General features: G+C 40.0%; 2 protein-coding genes and 1 long non-coding RNA gene across 5 annotated transcripts in view; 1 reads left to right on the top strand and 2 right to left on the bottom strand.

Annotated features, from left to right (window-relative positions):
* Positions 1-276: 276 nt before the first annotated feature.
* bcl2l11 (BCL2 like 11) lies at positions 277-15,011 on the bottom strand. 3 transcript variants are annotated; one of them, XM_058379601.1, is made up of 5 exons: positions 14,669-15,011; positions 12,735-13,078; positions 10,952-11,019; positions 10,576-10,715; positions 277-2,473 (listed from the first exon to the last, which is right to left on the bottom strand). In XM_058379601.1, exons 1-5 carry the CDS (start codon positions 14,749-14,751, stop codon positions 2,407-2,409), a joined length of 702 nt encoding a protein of 233 aa, XP_058235584.1. In that variant the 5' UTR covers positions 14,752-15,011; the 3' UTR covers positions 277-2,406. The 3 variants fall into 3 exon arrangements, with proteins under 3 accessions (XP_058235584.1, XP_058235603.1, XP_058235595.1); XM_058379620.1 differs by lacking the exon at positions 14,669-15,011 and adding an exon at positions 13,643-14,662; XM_058379612.1 differs by lacking the exon at positions 10,952-11,019.
* On the top strand, positions 12,783-21,521 carry LOC131346205 (uncharacterized). The gene is made up of 3 exons (XR_009203584.1): positions 12,783-12,921; positions 18,797-18,906; positions 20,007-21,521. It is a non-coding gene; the product is annotated as an uncharacterized LOC131346205 (long non-coding RNA).
* A 178-nt stretch (positions 21,522-21,699) lies between these two features.
* The window catches only part of acoxl (acyl-CoA oxidase-like), a 48,141-nt gene continuing 45,464 nt past the window's right edge, over positions 21,700-24,376 (bottom strand). Inside the window, exon 19 of the mRNA XM_058379588.1 lies at positions 21,700-22,210. Coding sequence (XP_058235571.1) covers positions 22,019-22,210 — 192 coding nt within the window. The 3' untranslated portion in view covers positions 21,700-22,018. The remainder of the gene's footprint in view (positions 22,211-24,376) is intronic.

Here is a 24,376-nt window from a genome sequence, read left to right as displayed (position 1 = left end):
CATTCTGATAGCCCATTCTAATGATATCCATCCACCTATCCTCCCATCCACCCATCCATCTATCCATCCATTCATCCTCTACACTGCTTATCCTACTTGGAGCCTGGAGTCTATCCCAGGAGACTTGGGGCACAAGGCAAGGTACACCAGGATGCCAGTCTATCATAGAGCACGCACACACACATGCACACACACACACACACACACTATGGACAATTTAGAGATGCCAGTCAGCATGTCAGAGTGCAGAATTAAATGAGACACAAGTTGGCCATGTTTAGAAAGATGAAAAAAGAAGCTTTTATTTACAGCAGTATTGCACAAGTTCAGCAGAGCTAAGATTCAGTGCAAACAACAAAATAAAAAAAAGAGAATCAAAGAAAGACATTTTGCTACAAATGTACTGGGTCTGCGAGGTGGATCAGTTAATTTGCAGGTAATGAGACGGAATCTAGTTAAAAATCCAGTGAACTGGAATGTAGAAAATGAAAAATGTTTGTTCAGTGGAAATAAAAGGGGAGGGAGGAGGGTGCAGAAACATTTTAACGTGAACTATATGACATTTCTGATACCGGGAGATTGATTCTATCCCAATCTTTACATGGTTGAGTGTATACAAGGCATACATATCAAAAAAACCCACTGCAAAGTTCAACTGTTACGTACAGTATGTTGGAACAAGTTCTTTGGTTTGACTGAGAAACATGGAACAGTTAAAGGTAAACTTGTGGCTTGTTAAAGGTAAACGGCTTGTGACAGGAAATTCAATTGTGACTGAAAGAAATGTTTAAAAATGAATCATGACACAAATCAGTTGCACATAACTGCATTTTAACAAGTGGATTGTGGGATGTCTATTAACATCAGTTAACGTATTTAACATGATTAACATATCAGTTGTTAAGTGCCAAGAATGCAGGTCTCGATGCAATACTGGGGAAATGGCAATGCATAAAAAAATGGTTTGGGGAGGTGCAGGTTAAAGCCATGGACTGGATCATGAAGGAAGTCCATTTTGTTTCTCCACAGGTATAAAATCCCCTGAGTCACTGAGGCTATTTTTATGACATCATTAAATCATGGTTCTTGAATTTAGACTTGGTGATTAAGACTGTTCTTGGTCAGCAAGAAAATAAAACCTCGCTTGAAAATCCCCTGAATAGCTTTAATCTCACTCACTCACATACACACACACTCTCACACACACACAAAATGTGGACGTACCACCCACGATGAAATGGCCAATGTAACCACAGCTGACCAACCGCATGTGTATTAATAAACCTTGCTTTCATTACATTTCACCATGGGCCAAATTTCAAACAATTAAAACCATTCATTTGTTTAAAAATAAAAATTGCATTAAAATCACTTTGAAGTGGAAGCCTGTCTGTCTTGTCGGTGTGTAGACATTCCACTTGCTCGGCTTTCATTCATTTTCACAAAAGGAAAAAAAAAGGCTGCCTCGTGAAAGTGTGTATTTCGTCAGTATTAGATCACTTGGCCTCAAAACGTGAAAAGGCATTGAGCCAAGGCTAACGTTTCTCTGGCGAATAACAGTGTGAAAATCGCACCCGTAGTACAGGCCGGTTGTCCCTCTGCCAAGAGGTCACTCAGTGTGTGACCTGGTGTGTTTCTGTAGCTTTCATAAGCTGCTGATAACCAGTCGCACATTTCCTTGTTTCCACCGAGATCTTCAGGCAATAAATGATTATCGAAATCATTTCGTGTAACATCATGTGATGAGTCGAACAGAAGTGCAAATTTCGAGTCAGTAAAGAAGGACAGACAGAACTGCAGCATTACCGCTAACTAATCCACTTCCATTTAAAACAAAACACAAATTAAATACAAATAAATACAGAACAAAAGAGGGATAAAAGATATACACAAATAAAAAAGAAAGAAACAGCGAACAGGCACTGAAAGGGAAAGATTAGAGCACTGGGGCCATGAAGGCACGTTTTGGACGTTTCTTCACAAAACACCCTCCACAGACAGAGAGAGAGAGAGAGAGAGTGAGAGAGAGAGACAGACAGAGGGAGAGAGAGGCCTCGCCACCTTCTCGACCCAGTGTTTTAATGGCTCAGCTTTCCATGTTCATGCAGGAAACAAAGCTGTCTTTGACTCCAAGTTAAATCCCAGAATTCCCCACCCAATTCCAGCACATCCAGATCCAAATCCTCCTCCGGACAGGGAATGTCAAAGTCGTCGGTGTGCCCCTGATAGAGATACAGAAGCTCTCATAGTGAGAGAGAGAGAGAGAGAGAGAGAGAGAGAAAGGGCACAGTTTCTGATGGGGTGTATATACATATCTACAGTCATGTGCTACTTGTCTGCTGGGTACTCTCTCTGTCCATCATCTTTGTCTCAGGAAGAACTGTAACAGCCGTCCGATCAGGATCCCTACCCACACCATGATGGCCGGCTCGTTCTGAGCCTGTTGAGGGGCTGCACCGCCGTTTCTTTCTGCCTGTTGGGAGGAAAGATAAAAGCGTTTGTGTGAATACTGCGATTCATTAAACCGCTCACAGAAAAACTCTTCTGTCCAAGTCGTAAAGATCAAAATAACTAATAACATAATGAACTGTTTCAGGATTTCCCACAGGACTTATATGTCTATTACAGCCTTCTGTGAGATGAATCACAACTCAATGCACTGATAAACTGACTAGTAAGTACATTTATTAAATAAACATACAACATGACTTACGACTAATCCAGTTATCAAATAAATGAAGTAATAAAATCATCCCAGATACATCCTTTGTAGTTACTGTGTCACAGACACAGTCACTGACATGGTTGCCATGATTGTGATCGTCACTCCTCCTGCTTTTCCTAAGCCTTCCTTCATCACTGGAAAATCGCTTGATGCTGGCCCAACTTGGATTGTCTGGTGTGAACGGCAGCACACGGACGACTTAAAGATGTTCTTCCTTGAAAAGACTGCTATGAACAGCTCACACTCCATCAAATCTCCATCATTGAACAGTTGCTAACTTAAGTTTGATAGAATAGAGTTAAAGTTCAAACTCTACTGATGCTCAGTTCCTCAAGCTTGCTTGTCATCTCAGGGAGTTTTTCCATGACACACCTCATTAGGATTGCTCAATATATTATATAAATTTCTACAGAGCTGCTTTGTGACAAATGTTAAATAAAATTGAATTGAACTGAATTGAATTAGGGCCTAATTTCATGTCATTCTCCCACTCTGAGCTGTTTGGCATCACCATCAGCAAAGCAGTGTTTCGGTTAATAAAATGTTAACGTGGCTTTGTGAGACCTGGCAGCAGTCAGGCTGAATCAGGTGGCCTCTTCTAGCCCTAGCTTTTGGCGTACTTTCACACTGAGCACACACACACACACAGACACACACACACACACACAGTGACCCAGATAAGAACAGGGCATTTCCCCCTAGGGACTCTTGGCAGGAACCAGCGAGGAAACACACTCCAGAATGAAAAAAAATGAAAGAAAAAAAATTTCCTGTACCGCATAAAAGAAGGATGAAAAACACAGAGAGTCGAGAGGGCTGCCTCTACTTCACCTCCAGGATAAGAATCGTTTGCCTCAGGCTAATAAGGTCAGCTATAAGAGCTCACAGTCAAGGACGAATAATAAAAAAGAATTCTGAAGTAAAGCAGGTGGAAATGCTTGGAGAGGAAAAAACAGGAAAGCAAGAGGATACTGACTTGAAGCATGTGGTCTGAATTAGCCATGATTATTCCACTTGGCTAAAAAAGCGATTTTTAATAAACAAATACTGAGGGTGAACACTAAGAGGGGCCCTGATTTAGAAAAAAAAAAGAAGAAAAAAAAGGCCAGCCAAAAACCACAGCGTGCCCAAGAAGTGATTGTGTGCTCAGCCAGAGGAAACAGGTGAGGAGGAAGTGGAGTAAAATGGAAGGACATTTAACCCTGTGGTGTGGCACAGAGAGAGTGAGAAAGAGAAAAAGAGAGAGATAGAGAAAGAGATAGAGAGAGTGAACTGAATTAGTACTATGAATAACTGTCATTCTGGATTAGAGACACAACAGCACTTTCAGTCAGTGGCTTTCAACCCAAATTTACAACCAACCTGAGAAACACAAGTGTAGACATTTCACACTGTGCTTAACCCCGGGTAAGCATCATTCTAAAGCCTGCTTTTAACCCTGGATAGAGGAACATTTCACACTGCAATACAGAACAGCTAGATGCTTAGCCACAAACTGGAGAAATTACACAGGGACTTTTTTTTCTCACTGATGAAGTGACGAGAGACAAGACACCACAAATATGTAAATAAGAAGATTAAGCCAGGGTTTAAGAAACAGTGTAAACTGTCTGATTGTCAATAATCCCTGGTTAAGTATGAGCAGTGTGAAACGTGAAAGAAGAAAATCTAGGATTCTGTTTCAGAATGATCCCGAATTAACTAGTTTCAGTGTGAACACATTTTGAGTAAAAGCTTCACCTAACATGCCAGTAATGTATGTGAGCTATATGAAGCTATTTTATGTTACTGTACTCTCTACAAAGATCCGATACACAATCGTGAGTTTTTCTTTTACTATTAAACACATGCACATGTTTGGGTAAGTAATGCCTTGATCTAAACGCTACCGCATGCTGCTCTTCTTCAGAGACAGCACGCAGTCCCGGTTCAGAGCCAAATGACAGAAGCAGCGTCCCTTTAATCAACCCCAATTAACTTCCATACCAGTGTGTAAACAAAAACAGTGTGATCGGATCACTGGCGCAGCTCTTACGAATACACTGCAACACAATACGCAGCAAAGTGCAGAGAGAAACAGAGCAATAAAGAAGAAAATGGTGGTTAAGTGTGTCAGAGCCACTCACTCACAGTCATTTCTCTGGGAAAACTGGAAGCTGGTGCGCGAGAGACCACATGGAAGAAAAGCGGAAAAGCCACAAACGCACAATGCCAGACAACTGCAAAAACACTCCGATTAGACCTGTTCGACTACTGCAGTGTAGACGAGACAACATGCGCCTTTTTCTGAGACAGTCAGAAATTTATTGAGGACATGGTACCAGAAATGGTTTATGGTGCTCGAAAGAAAGTTTCTTTATCTCTGTAAAATAAAGACTCTTATTATTTGGTTGCTTGTATTCATTTTATTAGATGACTTAAAAAAAAAATCCCTATTTGAAATTCGTTATGATTCCCAACCTGTAAAATCTTTCAGTTTGGCTGATTTACTCTTCATTAACTGGTACAAATTACAGCAATGATTATACCACCAACTCCAAGTAAACAAATGAATCTCAGAGTAAATCCATAACATGCACGCTCACTATCCTCTTTATTAGGTACACACACACAGTTATCTAATCATCCGATCATGTGGCAGCAGAGCAATGTAGCTACAGGTCAAGAGCTTGGGTTCGCATCAACACCAGAATGAAGAAAACATCCCCTTGGATCTGTGTGACTTTAACTGGGGTAGGATTGTTGGTGTCAGATGGGCTGCTTTGGGTATTTCAGAGCCTGCTGATCTCCTGGGATTTCCACACACAACGGTTTCCAGAGTTTACAAAACAAAAACATCCTGTGAGTGAAGAGTCTGCATGCTGAAACACCTTCCTTTATAAGAGAGATCAGGGGAGAATGAGCAGACTGGTCTAAGCTGACAGGAAGTCTATTATAACTCAAAATAATCATTTTTTACAGCTGTGATGAGCAGAAAAGCATCTCATCATGGGCACAGAGCAGTTTGAGTTGAGTGGCTCCTGCTGTTGTAGCTGATGTTTTGTGTGCTTTGACATGCTTTTCTGCTCACTATGTTTGTAAAGAGTGATTATTTGAGTTACTATAGACTTCATGGGAGTTTAAAATAATCTGTCCATTTTGCTCTGTCTTCTCTTATCAACAAGATGTTTCCACCTACAGAACTCTCACTCAATTAATATTTCTTATGTTTTTTACACTATTCTGTGTAAACTCTACAGTAAAAGTCGCAGGAGATCAGCAGTTTCTGAAATACTTAAACCAGCCCATCTAGTAGCAACCTCAGTCACCATCAAAGTCACAGAGATCACACGTTTGCTTCACTCTGCTGTTTGACGCTGCTGTCACATGACTGGCTGATTAGATAACTGCATGAATGTGCAGGTGTTCCTAACAAAGTGGAAGTTGAGTGTAAATGCCGTCACCCATCATCCCCTGAGAGATGGCTGCCTGTATAAAGAAATGTCAACAGGCACAAGGGGAGATAATGTTCTGCTCCTCAGGTGGAAGATGACGTGCAACAAAAAAAGCGCTGATGCACACCAGTGACATGGCTCTCATTTTCTGTTTTGAATTTAAAATGAATTTATATTTAATCACTGGTAAAGTAATATCAGCGCAACATTTGGGGTTCGTCTCAATCAGCTCCGTAGTTCAGCAGTCAGGGCACCATCTCCATCTCTACCTAAACAAATCCCTGAATTCTCTTCAAAAACTTACCACCAGTGCTTACTATGTTCCCTTACTGAAAAATTATGTCATGTTTTCGGAAGCCTCTCAGCTTGAAAAAAATTTAAGTGGCTTGTTGTTGTAGCTCACAAATGGGAGTGATTTTTAACTTTATTGGATGTTCTATGTATGGTTTGATTGACTCTTATAACGTAAGACGTTTTAATGTTGTGAGGCATGTAACAGAACATGTTTTTTTCATAATGTACATTAAACAACTGTTATTAATATATATAATATAAATGTGTCCTTAGCAGTGCTTGAACTTGAGTACAAGATATACTGATTCACTACCAAGGGAGCTAAAGAGCAAATTGAGACGCACCCTTGGTGTAGCAGGTGAGTGGTTAAAGAGGCCAACATGTTCTCACGACTGTGTAGGTGTAAACATTTTTGCAAGCGCTCGCTCGCTTGTATGAAGAGAGTTCAGATTAGGTGGAGAGAAAGTATTCATTTGAATTATCCTGTAAATTTTACATCAGACTTATCACGTTTGCAGATCTTAATTCTTAACCTATCACGTGCTACAAACGCTAATGGACAGCACTGTTTTTATTGAGTGTGGTCACGGTACACGGCTGATCTACTCATTTCATGAGAACACATGAATGACGAAGGCACAAACGCAAGCTCTGCAAGCAACATTTATTCATCAAGCAAAACAAAGTGAAGCAGTGACATCAGGAGAAGAAAAAAAAACTAAACAGGAAGGTTTAAAAAAAGCCTGAACCCATCCATTTTAAACTTCACTGGACAGCTCCATGCAGGACCCTGACTACAAGCTGGGCCTGGAGTGCGTCTGCATGGCGCTGAGCTGAATGACCCAGTACATAATTAGAGCCTGGAGTCTAACCACAGGGTAAACATTATGAAGTCAACTCGTCCCGGTCACATACGAACCCTGCCATGCAACGCTCTCAGCCTCGTCTAACTACTACAGCTATTACGAATGCTAGTTCCTCTGTCCGTCTGCACTGGTTACATGATGTACACCTTAATGCAAAGCATTTAAGATAATGTGTGTCTGGCTCATTAGTGGTAATATAATGAAGTGTGCCTTTAAATCCACCAGTTCACTTCACCACAATAATTCTATTGTACAGAGCTGAACAAACATGACCGAGAGAAAAGGGGGGGTGAGAGAGAGAGAGAGAGAGAGAGAGAGAGAGAGAGAGAAAGAGAAAGAGAGAGAGAGAGAGAGAGAACAGCTTATATGAGATAAGTTGTTATTTGCATAAAGAGCTCGGGGTCTGGTATATGAAAGCATGCGGCATGGATGAGTGTGATGACGTGCGAGCAGCGCAATGCCATGCTCATTCTAGCATCTGACATTGAGTTCATTTTGCCAGTGTTAACAAAAATACATCATAATGATCTGATTTAAAGCTTAAAGACTTTCTGAAGGGGAACAAATACAGATTAAATATTGATACGATCTGGGGCATCCTGCTTGCGCAACCCGAAAAGAAGCCTAGCCACTGATATCTAACACTGGAAAACATGTGTGTTCCTCAAAGTCTATTGCAGATGATATGGATTATGTTTGATGCGCTATATGTATGTATAATAACTGCTTGATAAGCATCTCATCTGATATCTGATGAAAATATTATATGACAGATTCAACCACACATCATAAAGCATTTAAAGCCTCAGAACGTAATGCTCTTTTAAAAATGACAGATACACGCAAAAACTAATGTCCATCAGAGATCAGTCTGAGACAGAAATGTAATCATAACAACCATTCATACTTTTTTCTGTAGTGCTTATCCTACACAAAGTAATCAGGAGCCTGGATTCCATCCCAGGGGACAAGTGGGACAAGGCAGGGGACACAGGACAGGGTGCCAGTCAATCTCAGGCCACAATCACACACTCACACACTACAGACAATTTAGAGATGCAAATCAGCCTGCAAGGCATGAGTTTTGGACCGGGGAAGGAAACCGGAGTAAAGCCGGAAGACAACCACTGAAGCGCAGGAAGAACATGTAAACTGTATGAACACAGAGCAGAGGAGGGAATCGAACCCTCAGCCCTGGAGGTGGGAAAGATGATTAGTTGAAATCTATAATATGAAGGATAGAGAACAAGCACCAGGCAGATGGTCATTAATGTAAGAAAATAAAGGGGAAAAAAAAAACACACACAGTTTTGTCATGGGATAAAAAAAAAATCAGTTTGAAGAGAAAAGCCAAAGCTTGTTTTCAGATAATAACCTGTTTCTGAAAGGGAAACCATCTTTTCTACTAAAAAGGACCTTTAAAAGATAGTGATAGTAGAAAGCAAAAGAACTTGTTTTGCAGAACATCATACGTGGGGCACATGACACTGCACCTGTTCTGCTTTCTGGCATATGACATCGCTCAGTTACCGACATCTTAGCCAATTCTACATGAAGGTAAAAGGAAAGCACAACTAAAACGAAACAGTTCTGAGAAAGGTGACAGGGTGTCTGAGTCAGAATCGCAGTCGCTCTTTCGAAATTTCGTAATTGCCCTGGTGTTTCCTGCTCATCGAGATAGCTGTGTAATACTTAGTGGAATGTGTAAGAATGCCAAAAGAATTAACAGAACAGGAAATACAGTATGATCGCATGTGTGTATAACTAAATAATGTTAATTTGTTAGAAGCTACTTCAAGTTCATGTAATGATGCATCCCTTTAACTCCACCTCATCACAGCTCCTCTTATGCTGAATGCTTCAGAGCGTAAGAGCCTCACATAGATGTGTCACAGCCATGCCGACGTTATGCCGAGGTCTGAAACACAACTGTGCAACCTCAAAACCATTTAGAAGCCAAAACCTTTTTTTATAAACCCTGCAACAATAATTAGTCTATTTTAAACATGTGAAACGATGACAAATAGGACAGAGAAAGAGAGAGATCAGCTCATGTTAGATAAGTTGCTATTTGCATAAAGATCTCAGCGTCTGGCCTACATGACAGCATGTGACGTGGACGAGTAGCATCTCCTAGCATCTGACATAAAACTAATGTGCTAGCGATAATATATATGGACTGCTGTGGATGGTAGCACTTAGAAACCATGGAGATAGCTTTACCATGAACAGTTTTGCACTCAAGTCTCCATCAGTGAACAGTTCAGCATAAGGTGTTAAAGCTAGAATGAACTTCCTGGTTACATAATTGCACTTTTTGTGTACAATACTCAGTTACAGAAGAGAAAAGATTTATAAATCACACTCTCTGGTGTGACCCAGTTGAGGATGGATTCTCTTTTGAGTCTCTCAGGGTTTCTTCCTCATGTCGTCTTAAGGAGATTTTCTTTAGCCACCATCACCTCTGGCTTGCTCATGAGGGATAAGCTGAAATCCTGAATTTATATATTTCTGTAAAGCTGCTTTGTGACAATGTCCACTGTTAGAATTGAATAAAATAATGAAAGAACACCGAGAGTTCTTTCTGAGGGGGTATTGATACGACCCAGAACATACATGCAGCATACATGGGCCAAAATATATTGAGTAACTGTCATCCAACACTGGAAAACATGTTTGTTATTAAAATAATTAAATAAAAAAAAGTTGCATGTATAACATGTATAATAAATGCATCTCATCTAATGCTTACTGAGTAAAAATATAGAAAATTATAAATTATTATTATTAAATTTATTAAGAGGTCTGTGCTCCAGTACACAGAATAAAACATGTTAAATAGAGATTCCTAAAAGGAAACAGGGTTTCCCTTTCACCAGAAGTTTCACTCAGAGCCTTTTACAAGAACTAGTAACCTCCCTAAAAACCTTGAGAAATTTCTGTTTCTGCATACACCGCATGACTCACGAGAGGCGACTGCTTAGGAAAGGACCTTAATTTCTGACAGTATATGAAGTGATTCAGAAATGCTTGTGAAAAAGGTTTAGACAAATGCTTAAAGGAAAGTGAAGGTAAGGCAACATTTCTCCAGTCAGAGTCCTTCTCCGTTTTCCCCGAAGTGGCACAGGAAATCTCAAACGCTTTCAAGAGTCTAGTTCCTCATAATGAACTCGGACAGAATAAACGCATTCTTCAGACAGATTTCACCAAACAAGCTGTTATTACACACACACACACTCCACTATATGTTTCCCACCTGGCGGAAATAAAGCTGGTTAAATTCATCGCCGATGCGCTGCAACTCTCGCCCAATGGAACGGTGCAACTCCGCTTGCATGTCCCCCGCAGATGCTGCTCCGTGGGGTGGATAGTGGTTATAGAGAGCTGGCCATAATTCTAAGAAAAGATGAACAAAGAAACGAGGAAAGATAAATTATGTGCATGCTATGAAACTCGCCATCATGAACTAAACACAACACCAGAAATTTTTTTTTATTATTATTATTAGGTAGGTTCAGTATTAGTAAAATTTTAAAAAGTAGTTGAAAAAGTTTATGATTAGCTGTAAGTATTCTCTGTAGTGAGACATCAAATTTTACATAATATTAAATAATGTTTTTCCGTCTGCTTGCCTTTTTCCTGTTGTCTTTATCTTGCTCCTGGTTGCTGTCTTTCCAGAACAAATAGTATTTCACCCTGTCTAAAGTTTGTCAGTTGGAAGAAGCTGTCATGCGTTGACATATTTTAAAAAGCGTAGCTAAATAATCGGCGTGTGTGAACATCGAGACGAGGGTTTGTGATAACTCAGCGCTGAAACTAGACAGACCTGCAGTAAATCTGAGTTGTGGTCAGAATCGACTGGAGAGAACAGCGAGGCTAAGCGCTAATAATATAACCACAATCTGGCTGAAGGTGCACTGATTCTCCAGCTATGACTCAAGCGAGAAGCAGTTTTACTGTTATTTCTCATGCCCAATCATATTACGACCATATGCTACTCATTTCCACATGTCAGCTTTGTTGAGGCTTTCGCTATAAAATAGCCAAAAAAAAAAAAATAAAGCACACTCATGATATTACTCAATTACATTCTCGACTTTTACGCGCTCGGCCACGGGCCAACGACAGCGATACTGACGGGTAATGATATAGTGTTTGTTTGTTTACATGTGCACTGTCACTGTGGTTGGATGGATTTATGATGTGCTCTGTTTTGATTTACACACTAGTGTGATACAGTCTGTTTCGCTGTGTCAGACATGTCACAATGTATGCCAGACTCCTCTCTATTTCGTCTCAGCTGCCAGCACTGCTAATACAACTGCAACCAGACTCACGAGTTCACAGTTTCGGGGTCGTCTGACTGACATGAGGATTTTTCGGTAGGTCTCACAAAGCAAAACACAGCCAAGATTGTGTGCTGATTTGGTAACAAACTACAACAATGCAGCCAAACAAAACAAGTTGATAATGTAAACCTGCTTCATATAAAACAGACAAGAGCCCTGATTAGTTGAGATAAGTGTTGCGCTCCTTCTCCAATAAGAGTTGCATCTTGGAGAAGCACTCCTGGAAAATGATTTTATCGCCGGTTCTCATCTCCTTCCTCTCTATAGCAGAGAACAGAGATGGTTGGTTCTAGTGTCTGGGCTTCACAAAAGATTATTTTGACTGGTGGAGGATAGAGCTTTCTGCTTCAGCTGCTCACCTGAAGCCTGTGCAACTGTACACAGAAATAGAGACAACAAGCAAATCAGCTTGCTCCATCGCTTCCATTGTGAGGACAGGCACACTCTAGCTCCCTGTACACTACAAACTGGGGGTTGCCCTCAGCACAATGACAAAAAAACGCTTCCTGTGGGTATGTGTAAAGGTACACGGACCTCCTAAGTCAAACGGATGTTCATGCGCATGCGAGTACACTCGCATGTGTAAACAAAGCCTGTAAGATTCAGCAATATATGCAAACAATGTTGACTTTAGGGAGGTTTTTGTTGGGCATCATCCAACAAGTAGCGACTGTTTAATAACGTTGAGTACAATGAGAAGAGTAAATATGGCATTGATAAAAGTGTTTACTAACGTTACTATAACTTGCAAAACAACAACAACAACAACATTTCTTCAACAGTCTTCTCTAAGGACAGGAATACTACGATCATGCACATTTCACTACTTCACAGGTGAGCGAGACTTCTAAAAGATTTTAAGAGACAACTTCATGCATGGAAAAGTTTTTGTGAAGTCCTGTAAACTTCTAAAACACGCATGCACAACGCAGAAGCCGATATAAATGATATGGTTGTGAGATTCCGGTCACAGGCATGAGGTGCATACAGCGGAGAAAGTTATATCAGCATGCAATCCCAGCACGGGGAGAGGAGGGGGGGGGGGGGGTTGGCGGAGGATCCTTACCATGATTCTGCGCGTCGCCTCGCGCTTCTGAAATGCGCTGCAGGGCGTGAGTTATCACTTGACTAGACGGACTCGGGGTCTGAGTGGCTGTGCTATGGGTGATAAGCGGGGAGCTCGGCTCGCTGTCGAACGAAAAATATCCACTCGACGACCTGGAGAGGGTTCGGAACACAGGCGACCTTGTCTGGTAAGCCACACGGCTATTCGGCACCGCGATCCCTCCCCTAAAAAACACTTCCAATTCGCTCGGCTGAGGGCTCTCACACGGCTCGGCCCGGGAGGCGCTCTCTCCGCATTCCCCCTGCTCCTTTAAGAAGGCTGGGCCATCGGCCCGGTTTTGCCGTCTGCGGGATAAAATAAAACAGCAGTAATTACCGTTTCTGGCATGCGGCTTAAAAGTTGTGTTTTTATTTGTAAGGCGCACACGAGCGAACTTCTGGCCCCGTCGCTCGAATAGCCTACTTGACAGTCCGTTTTTTCCGTTTTAGTTTACCGCTATGTTTACTAGCGACGCCAGTTTTTTTTTTTGATGGCCGGGTCACGCGAGGCAGAAGCTCCGGTCAAACTGCGTCACAACTCAACTTCATTCCGAGCCAACAGTAACTTCCTATTTTTTTTCTTCGACGCGAATCGCCCGAAACACGCCGTCTTTGTTTGTAACGCATTTAACAAACTGGCGGCTTGTTAAAGCGCGCGTGAAGATAAAAAAAAAACAAAAAAAACAGTCACGCGTAGCGTACACCGCTGGAGAATATGCACGCGCTTAGAAATCATGTCTCGTGCACAGAGGAAACTGATCGCCTGTGGCTTATAATATCGCGCGACTGTATGTAAAAGCATTGTTGTTGTTGTTATTTTTGTTTGTTTGCCAGCATTTCTAAACTATGTCATTATATACGGTAACTCACGGGTAATGTAGTGTACAGTTGATTCCACGCTGCGGAATGTTCCAAACTGCTGTAAACATTAGGAGAGCTGGCTCGTGCACACGGCGAAGTGACGGAATCCGGCGGCGCTCGAGAAGGACTTGCGAGTAAAAGCGGCACGAAGCGCGAGACGGAAACGCGTGTCCTCGGCATCACAAACGATTGGATTACCGCTTAGTTGACTGGCAGTCTAGAAGCCAAACAAAAAAATCATCCACAAATAAAGTTTTTGTGGAAATATTGAGCTCCTCCTAGTGGCTCAACTTTGAGCAGTTGCCCCTCGCAAATAAGCGAAAAAAAATATAGTCAAGCATCCACATAATGTAGTTTCGAATATACATAAATAAGTCTATTTTGTAGCTTGTGCTTTTTCCATATCATGGTGATTTGATAGGTGTTTGCGTCAAAGTTATATGTGGTTAATCTTGTTTGCAGTTCTGTGTAGTTTATCAGGCTAAAACCGAATACTTTGCCATCCCGACTACTTTGATCAAGCGCTCGTGCGTGGGCAACAGAGAGCAAAACAACAACAAACAGGTGCTCTCCTGTGTTTTCCACAACACGGCTAAATAATTCAGCATGCTCAAGCGGCAGACCAACAGGGGCTTTTTTTAATTATTATCATCATCATTATTATTATTATTATAAATAAAAATCCATTCTGGAGTTTTATCTCTGAGATAGATGTCTTGCAGAGGCGCGTGCTGGTGCGAACAGACCGCGCCGCTTTGTCGGCTTTATCCATTAAAGCCCAGCGATTTTTTTTTGGTACTTTTGATAAGCAATATTAAAATCCCTTAACTGCAATAAAACGTTCAAAATAATCCATGAGATGAAATGAATTTGGATCTGCACGCAAAAATATGAAACTATGCTCCCTTTATTGCTTAATTATATTTACTTAGAGCTTCTTGGTGGTAGAAAAGTTATCGGATCTGAAGAAAGATTTATCAAGCGGCTTCATCTAAAGACGTGTGAAAACGACGCAATCCTGTGTGTCATACTCACCTGGACATGTTCCTGGGGCATACGGCTTTAGGGCATGAAGGAGAGAAGAAAAACCGACGACGACGACGACGAGCAAAGACCATGCAACAGAAATCCACCGTTTACAAAAGCAGATAGAAGCGAGAAGAAAAGAAGCATTTAGATGTTTCTCTGATTGCAGGCAGCTCAGCAAAACGAAATGTTCCGAGTTGTCCTGTTATTGGGAAAGAGAGCGGGGGGTCTTCCAGTTCGTGCTGTCGAGAAGAAGCGTCGCAGGGTTTGTTTTCGACTCTTTTGTTTGCGGCGCTCCGACAGAGAAGCGCTCTCTTTCTCACTAGACTTCCTCAGAGCGACTCCGAGTGCGCGCACGCGGCTGTGTGGCAGCTCTGCGTTACGGTCACGCAGTAAAGCGCCCTTTGGCCCCGCCCACAACAGAGGGCGGGGCCTGTAACTTAAAACAAATGCTGCAAAGGAGGCAGGCGAAAACCCTGGATGGTTTAGGACTACATGCATATACGTGCAGTTGAGGTTATAAGTTTACGTAAGCCTTGCAAAAGCTGCAAAATTATAATAATTTATATTATAAAGGTGTCCATAAAAATCGCATTGCATTGCAAAGCTGTTTCACATAACAGATGTTTACATATAGTCCTCAAGACACTAGTGTATGTTGTTATCTGAATGATGAAAGACGGGTTTCATGTTTTGTGACAGTTGTTCATAGGCTCCTTTGTTTGTCCTGAGCAGTTCAGCTGAACACTGTTCTTCAGAAAAATCCTCCAGGTCCTGCACATTATTTGCTTTTCCAGCACCTCCTGCATATTTGAGCCTTTTTCCGGCTACATGATATTGAAATCCAGCTGTTGCCAGGACAGTGCCAGGGGGTGTAAACTTTTGAGCAGGATGATTGGTGTCAATTGTTGTTATAATGTTTTCTGGAAAATATGTAAATATCTGATGTAGCTTCTGAAGCACAGTGCTGAATGACTTTTAAACAAAATACTAACAGTTTACACTCATCATCATGTTCAGAAGTATTCACCCCCTGGTTTGTAATGTATCGTGTTGCCTTCATGAGCATTGGTGAATGTTTGTAATAGATGTGTACAAGTCCCTCAGGTGTCCTCAGTGTGAAAAGATGGATTTAGTCACTTTTGGAAAGGGGTCAATTATGCAGACGATGCTGGAAAAGCAAACTAATATGCAGGACCTGGAGGATTTATCTGCAGAACATTGATCAGTTGAACTGCTCAGGACAAACCAGCAACTCAAGAACAACTGTCACAAAATATAAAACCAGTCGTTCATCATTCAGATAACACAGGCAGTATTAGGAATCAAGCTCATGTAAACTTTTGAACTGGTTCTTTTGTGTAAATTCTATTTACTTAAATTTACGTAAATTCTATCTATCTTATTATTGAGTCTTGTGGACTATATGTAAACATCTGTTATGTGAAATAGATTCTTCAGGGCAAAACTAAATAAAAACAAATAAATAAATTTTAATAATAATAAATTTTAAATTATTATTATTAACATTTTGCAGATTCTGCAATGCATATGGAAACTTATGACCTCAACTGTACATGATAGATTTTAATCTATATAAGGGGGGGGGTGTATTTTTTAATGTAAATGTTCCTTAATCATTTAATGCACCTTTCCTACAATCTGCTGCTTTTGGATCCTCTCTGTTGGAACTGTCAGTTTTTTCCATTTATGTTTTCCTTTTTCTTTTTTTTTTAAATTATTGTTTTGGTTTACCGTACTTTGTGTTTCATTTGTTAGATTCATTTGTAGATATTGCAAAACAGAGGTACATTTCCCAATTTTCCCTTATGTATTTACCATAGGAGAAATTTATGCTCGACATTATTATGTCCATTACAGGCCATATATCCTATCAATACTTGACTGATTTGACTTGACGTCATTTTCAAATCAATTCACTCCCTGTGGCTGTGACACAAAGCACAAGTAGTTTCTTATTTATAATGAATTATTAATGAATAATAACTGAAAAAATCTGGGTTTGTAGCTGCAAATCAGAATGACTAAGCAATCTTGGGTGTGGAGTAAAACATTTCGCCTCATACAGAACGACCAGAAAACGGAAAAAAGTGTTGCATCTGTGCATTAACTTTACGATTTTAGATGCTGGCTACAGAATAAATGTTCTAATGCCATTTACATCAAACCCTAAATCATTTTCAAATGAATCTGGTTGATGTTTAGAAATATCCAGAGCATTATTTTTAGCTATATGTTATATAGATACATGTATGGTGACTAAATCATATGGTAGAAGGTGAACTTTGCTAGTTACTGTTGATGTTTTATATGATAGGTAAATTATGCAGCTAGCTAGCTACCAAGATTTTGACAAATTAAATATTATTTTGCAGATTATACCTTCTTTTGATACTGGTATACATACTGCTTGAGTGGAAATGGAGAAGTAGATGGTGGCTTGGTTTGGAATTGGGTTGGACAGCTAATTAATTATGCTAGACACCTAAGAAGACACAGTAGAAATGTAGGAGATTGAGGGTGGAAAAGTGGAAAATTCATCACCATAAACAAAATACAGATGCAAATGTTTTAGGACATAAGCTAGGAAGTAGACACATTATTTATCCCAAGCATCATGACACAGTTTCTGAATGAAGGTCTTGTTATTTAAATAATAATATATGATGGTGTTACAGGAAGTACTCAACAACAGTGTGATGTGATGCTGTTAATATCTAGAAGCTGTTTATTTTCCCATAACAGCATGTTAGGCAATGTTTTTCGTCTTCTGCCACAGTGATTTGCCAGCACTTTCTTGTTAAGGAATGACGTCATGGTTTTTTCAGTTTACATTCATTCTCCTTTTTCACCTGCTGTGAGTCAAGGTGTCTGCAGGTTGAGAAGGTCAGTGGAGACGTCTCTGTCCCCAGCAGTTTCTCCTGTGGGATTGCACTATGTTTCTAAACCAACTGTTCAATATAATCTTATTAGTGGGTCCTGGGGTCTTGACAAATCTCTAGTGCAGGAGTCTGAAATCTTATTTGGAAAGAGCCGGAACCAAGCAGAAGCCACACCCAAGCCTATTGAAGGACAATTAAACAGGTGGAATCTTGCTGTAGTTGCAGTCAAGTCAAATTGTCAAGTTGCAGAAGCCAACCAGGAAGTATTCTTGCAAGATGTCTGAACCACCACAACTCTTAATTTCAGAGGCTCTGCATTTACATTTACCCAAGCGACTTAGAGAAGTGCTTTAGAAGTCTTTATAAATGAATACTAGTTCAATTTGTCACAGACTAAGAATACCATCAGTCTAAAAAGAAGACTTAGGTCTGTAGGTGTGTTTTGAAGACAGCCAGTTCATTCCAACACCCCGGTGCCAGAACAGATAGGAGTCATAATGTGTACCTTCCTTACCCTGAGAGATGGTGGGACCAGTGGAGTAGTGCTGGAAGATCTGATAGAGGAGTGTGGTGCAGTGTGGGTGTGATAAGTGCTTTAACGTAAGTGGTCGCTGGTCCCAGTGCATAGCCCACATTTTGAAGAGGTGTGATAACCGCATCTGCTGTAATCCTGCTATGAAAGTTTCTAAGCCCCATTGCCAAACCCACAAAGATTAAAAATTAAAACAGTGCCAGAAACCTCAGGGAGGGAGGGCATCGAATCTTATTGTTTTACATACATCAAAACCAATGCCTTGTGTTTTACTAGTGTTTGGTATTGACAATCTGTGGTTTTCAAAGAATGTTTCCAATAACACTGCTCAGATTCTAGAGTACGTTTCTCCCAACCACACCGTTCCAAATATCTCTATCATTCCCAACATGAGCACTGAATACCCCAGGAGCGATATGAAGTTAGTAGAAGGTACCCTCTTGATTGTCTGTTCCACCTTCTCCGAGAAGGCATTTGGTGCATATCCTCAAGTCTCATCGAAGCAAGCTTTCCACTGTGAAATAAAATCCAACTTCCAAGACCATCAGCCTGGAATTGGTGAGAGATCAAGAAGTTTGGTACACCTGATTATATCTAGTCCAAACCTTTACATTTTGCACACAACTCAGGCTTTTTCTGCATCAAAGTGACACTTTATGTTTACAAAATTCTGGCACCTGACCCTCACCCTTTATCTTGCAGGTGGTGAGCCTAGCCTTAACTGTTATCCACATCACCAAACGCTTGACCTGCAGACACAACCCCCAGACCTGACTAAAGCGGAGTATCCACATAACCCTAATCCATGCAGGGTACACTTGCACCTTTTACCACAGAGAGTTACATTTAATGCCATGGGACATCATCACTTGGATTATTGCAGCTATAACGGCATTCACTTATGCTAATAAGAGGTTAATAACAAAATAAATATACAGCTTGTTACAGGGAAACATAGTCTGGCATGGCCATATGATTTAACTGTTACTATAGAAATGATAACAGATAAGAACAAGTAGAAATAAGAATATTAATTTAAAGCTGTGAATTGTTGCATTTGCATTTGTTGCAAATGCATTTGGCAGAGCTGTAGACGAGACCACCAACACCTTCTGACCAATCAGACCATCTAACCAGAAGTTTCCAAATTTGAGTAAATAAATCACATTCTTTTCTTTATATTTAAAACTTCCATTCAGATCACCTTCTTAAACAGTGTTGAAGTATTTACTACATAGTACACAGTATAAAACTATATATTTTATAGTAAAACAAAATAAATTGCTTAAACACAAATTGTACTAGAACACTTCTATCATCCTTAAACTCATCTGATGAACTGATGAATATAAAGAATATGAATAATTAGCAATGAACGTTTACCCTGCAGCCAAGAAGCAAGAAAAACAAGCTTCAAAATAGACATGCTTTAAAATTATATATGATTTTATTTAATGGTGAAAAGAAATAACAACAAAAACCATGCAAGGGTTGTTTAATAATTGCACTGTAATAAACAAATTATTAGCTCTGGCATACAAGGAACTGCAGTCTTTGTATGCAAGTAAACAGTATAGCAACAGTTTGTGGATGGCCTAACTATGGGTGTGAGGGTCAGGTGTCCACAAACTTTTGACCATATAGTTTATCATTCTTACTTAATCACTTAGAACTGTGTCATAAAAGTATTGATGATCAAACTGCTGCTAACCAGGTCACCTGAACAGCAAACACCTAAGCTCTTGTTGCCTACACTATAAGCATTATATGGCCAAAAGTATATGGACACCTGATCATTGCATCCGTATGTGGGCCACAATGCAATTGTCTAGAAAGTTTTTGTATGATGTAGCATAAAAATGCCCTTTACTGAAACTAAGGGTCTGAATCCAAACCTATTTCTGCATGACAGTGCCCCTGTGGACAAAGAAAGCTCTATAAAGACATGGGTGGTTTGGAAGAAGTCAAGCGGCCTATAAAGAGCCTGGACCTCAGGTTACTTGGAATGCCGATTGCGCACCAGGACTCCTCACTGGACCTCAGTCCCCAGTCACACTAAAGCTCTTGCAGATGAATGGAAATAAAATCCATAGATCCACATTACAAAATTCAAACAGGTGGACCAACTATATATTAATGCCCATGGAATGGGATGTTCAACAAGCACATATAAGTATGATGGTCAGGTTTTCAGTTTTGTCCATATATGTCCGTATAATATAAAGTTCACTAACTGTATAAATTGCCTTTCTGAATAATGTTACATAGAAAACTGTACATTCCAAAATAAGGTTGTAGCAGTTTTAAAGGCTTCAGCATGACCACAGTGCATGTAAAACCAGTTTTTCTATTTTGTTCAAGTCTTTGCTGATAACTCATCTCCTTCACCTGCTTAAAAGCTTAAATTAGCTCATTAGCCAGTGACTTTGATGCATTATAACAAGGAAAAATGTCAATATGAAAAACACAGGGTTTCTGCAGAATTTGCAATGACTTATGAGGCTCTAACTCATATCCTGTGCTGCTACTTATCAGCTCCAAGTAACAGCTGATACAATATAAAAAGTACAGTCATTGTTTTATGCTTGACATTCAGGTACTTTTAAATGCTGAGTAGCCTCTAATGACTGTCTAGTCTATGTGACTAGACTTGATATTTTGAAGAGGTTTAATATTGATCCCAGAGCAGGGATTATCTGCAAGAGGCCAAGCAAAAGCCAAACCTGAGGCAAAGCGAAAAGAGGCAAAGCAAATGCTGAATAAAAGCCAGGACTGTGGCCAGTTCCTGCTTGGATTAAAAAAGAAAAACCTGCAGGTCCTCTGCAGAGACAACTGGACATCCTTATCTTGAGGGTTTCTTCACTAAATCTTATAAATTCTAGATATTTTATTAAGTGTAATCTTAGAATCAGTGAGAGAGAATTACAACACCGTAATCCCACCCACCCTACTGGTCTGCTTGCCACCACCAAAAAGGGCAGTTAATGGAATTGCTCAATATTCTCTCAAAGCAGAAACTGGCAAGACCAGACCTGCTCATCTACAAAGTAAGACTCATCACCAAACTCAGGGTGTACTAGGAAGACTGGAAAAGATCCAAACACAAAATTTGGATTTGTATCAAAATACAACTGTAGAGAGGACCGGAGGGCCAGGTGTTTGGCTGCAGGGCGAATCTCTGAGCCTGTGTTACACTGGACATCATGAGTTGCAGTGACTCATTAAAGACAACAGATGAGGAGCTGAAGAGGTCTCAAGATGTCTCTTAACTGAGAAGGATAACAAGCAGCACTCTGTTTGACGCTGCAATAAAAAATTAATATTGATAATCTGAGCTTTATTTAAATCATCTGTTTTGGGGATAAATAGCCTCTGTTTCTTTTTCCAGCTTTAGATTTAAGAAGTATGTTCATGATCAGCATGTGTGTTAAAAAGTTTTAAACATAGCCTATGATTAATGAGAATAAAAATATCAACACTATTTGAATCAGATAAGGAACACAGACGTTTATTCCAGTAATTATTTCCTTGTAAATAATCTTTAAATAATGCACTTTCTTTATCACACAAATGATTTTATAGTGCTTAAAAACATTTGGGCCTTTATCTTAACATTGCTTCTGTTTATTAAAAACAAGAGCAGATATAAATAGCCTTCTATAATAACAACAGACATTTAATAATAATGTTTGATTTATATAACAACATTGTTATTGGCAGAACAAGCAAATCATAAAGCATAAAACAGATTCACAGCAGAAATCACATAACCCAAAAACAAGTGAAAAGACATATATAGTGTGTTTTTTATTTCATTCTAAATCTTAATGTTTTCTATTGTAAGAAAAAAAAGAACCAGTTATTTTACCAAAAGGAAGCAGTACAATTGAATCCAAGTGTTCTCAGTATGTAGGTTCTCTATACTTAGAGCTTTGATGTGGCTCTCTGTTGGCTTTGGGGCCAGGGAATGGGGCTCTCGGGCTGTGGGTAGAAACCCCAAGGTGCCTTGGAGTTGGGCACACCGGCGATTGGTGCCTGGATGCAACAGGGAGGCATGTTGAAGTCTGACACCACCTTCAATGCATCATCCTTCACTGACCTGCACAGCTCCAACAACTACAGCAACAGTGGACAACAAAAACATAATCAGTAGACATTTTTCACTGCTCTAGGGCCTAGAAATAGGTTTAACATTTTAATATTCAAAATGTGAATATTTCTCTCTGAGTATAGCACCTATAAGAATTCAATTCAATTCAATTCAAAACACTTTATTTATCCCCAAGGGGCAATTTAAGAACATGCCTACAGGGCTCCCCATGCCCTCTAGTGGCTAATAAGAGCAAAACCTTGCATAGAACCATATTTTGATGGGTGCAGCAAAGCTACAACGATGTAACTTGCGAAATGTCAGGCATGCTTCCTACGGCAGGGGAATCTCTGAAAAACTTTTAGGGGAATGCCATCAAATTATCAGTACAGCACAATAACCGAGAACTGGATAATCTGGATATTGGAGCACCTCTTAGGTAATCTCTGTGATTACTCTTCGAGTGTTCTGGCACTTTCCACAGGTAGAGAAATGACAGATATTAGGTAGTTTAATTGATATTTATAAGACATTGCAGAGTGGCTCAGCCTCAAGGATCTAACACCATGAATGACTGATATTCACCTCACACACAAGTGCTACAATTTATTTCTTCAGTGATATACCATCATATGAGGAAGGATATGAAAAAAAAGAAGGAATACAGTAGTTGGAGACGTTGAGCATTTAAAAAAAAATAATAATAAAAAATTAGATAAATGAAAACCATTTAATCTTTTGCCCAAATTCTATATACTGCATTTATAATGCAGCTTTGTTCCTTTCACATAAACACTTGTGTGATTAAAATTCGTTGTGGGGATCTTACATTATACTTATTACCCATTAGTCATCTCACACTCATTCACACACTGGTTTTTTTTTTCTCTGTAGATCCTGCATGAGTCACTCTGGTTACTACAGTCTTCCCACCACCTCCCTGACAAACAGCTAATTTAACATTTCACCACCTCGGCTTTCTGTTCAAAAGCTCGTCAGTCGAGATGCGAGCTGACTCAGAAGATGTACTGAGTTCATAAAAGCATAAGGAATATTTGATCGCTCGGTCCCTCCTTCATGGTTCAGCACTTGAAATCTCCACTTCTCGTAAGATGAAAGAAGCCAGTGGAAAAGGTGCACCAATCTTTTTTTTTATACCAATTATTCTATTAAAAAACACACTAACTGTACTATAAAAAACATTTTACTGGAGTCTTTTTGTTCTCTGGTGAAGATGATAATTCTGAAAAAAATGTAACTCCTAAAAGAAACAGACCACTTTAATAATTTGCATGAAGCTTGGTGTTAAAAAAATGCACATCTATTTATAAGTAATAAGTAAATACTACTGAGTACAGTGATTTCTGAGAGAGAGAGAGAGAGAGAGAGAGAGAGAGAGAGTTTTCCTATGTTCCCATGCTGTATGACTGGTGAGGTGGTCTAATATTGACAAAAGTAATGAGAGCAGTAAGAGTACAATAGCACTGGCATTCTAAAAGGCCAGGGCCTCCTTAAAAAAAACTCACACCCTCCTGTCACAACTGCTGTCTCAACACCACACAGGCTCCCCAAGGACAACCAGCCACAAGCACAATAACAACACATATGTGGTTGTGAATAATGTTGGACATGACACTTCTGTCACCTACTTAGGCATATAAAGTGGATTTCATAGGTTGATAGACAGGGTGCCAATACTTATGGAGTTAAATTGACAAATAAATAGATAGCCTAAACTAGTAAGTTGTTGTTGAACAGATAGATAGATGGGTGCCAATACTTATGTAGTTAGATAAATAGATGGATAGATAGACAGAAATCTCCCTGACATGGTAAGAGGAACCAGACTCAAAAGAGAGACTCAAAACCTCATCTGGTTCACAATGGAGAGTGTGATACTAAATCATTTCTCTTCTATGTGCACTGTATGGTCAAAAAGTGCAATTATGTAGCCAGGAAATTCATTCTGGTTTTAGGATAACAGTCTATTTTGTTGAAGATGTGCTAAACTGTGCGCTGATGGAAACTCGATTACAAAATTGTTCGTGGCAGGTGCAGTCCTAAAGCCATCTCCATGGTTTCTAAATGCTACCATCCACACCCATCCCAGGTACCTCCAGTCTATCAATGTCATCTTCAGCAGCAGCAAGCAGGCTCCAAAGTGATAATACTCCAACCAGAAGTAGGGCATC

Source organism: Hemibagrus wyckioides, linkage group LG03, assembly GCF_019097595.1.
Source record: "Hemibagrus wyckioides isolate EC202008001 linkage group LG03, SWU_Hwy_1.0, whole genome shotgun sequence".
Classification (NCBI taxonomy): Eukaryota; Metazoa; Chordata; class Actinopteri; order Siluriformes; family Bagridae; genus Hemibagrus; species Hemibagrus wyckioides.
Note: the sequence above shows the minus strand (reverse complement) of the source record. Positions and strands in the feature narration are given on the sequence as shown.

Bases quoted from the DNA above. Each gene is read 5' to 3' on its own strand.
- bcl2l11 (XM_058379601.1), bottom strand. From the start codon at position 14,751: ATGGTCTTTGCTCGTCGTCGTCGTCGTCGGTTTTTCTTCTCTCCTTCA. The intron at 11,020-12,734 runs GTAAGGATCCTC...GACAAACTTTAG, and splicing joins AGGCGACGCGCAGAATCATG to ACAGGGTGAAATACTATTTG. The intron at 2,474-10,575 runs GTGGGAAACATA...TCCTCCCAACAG, and splicing joins ACCAGCTTTATTTCCGCCAG to GCAGAAAGAAACGGCGGTGC.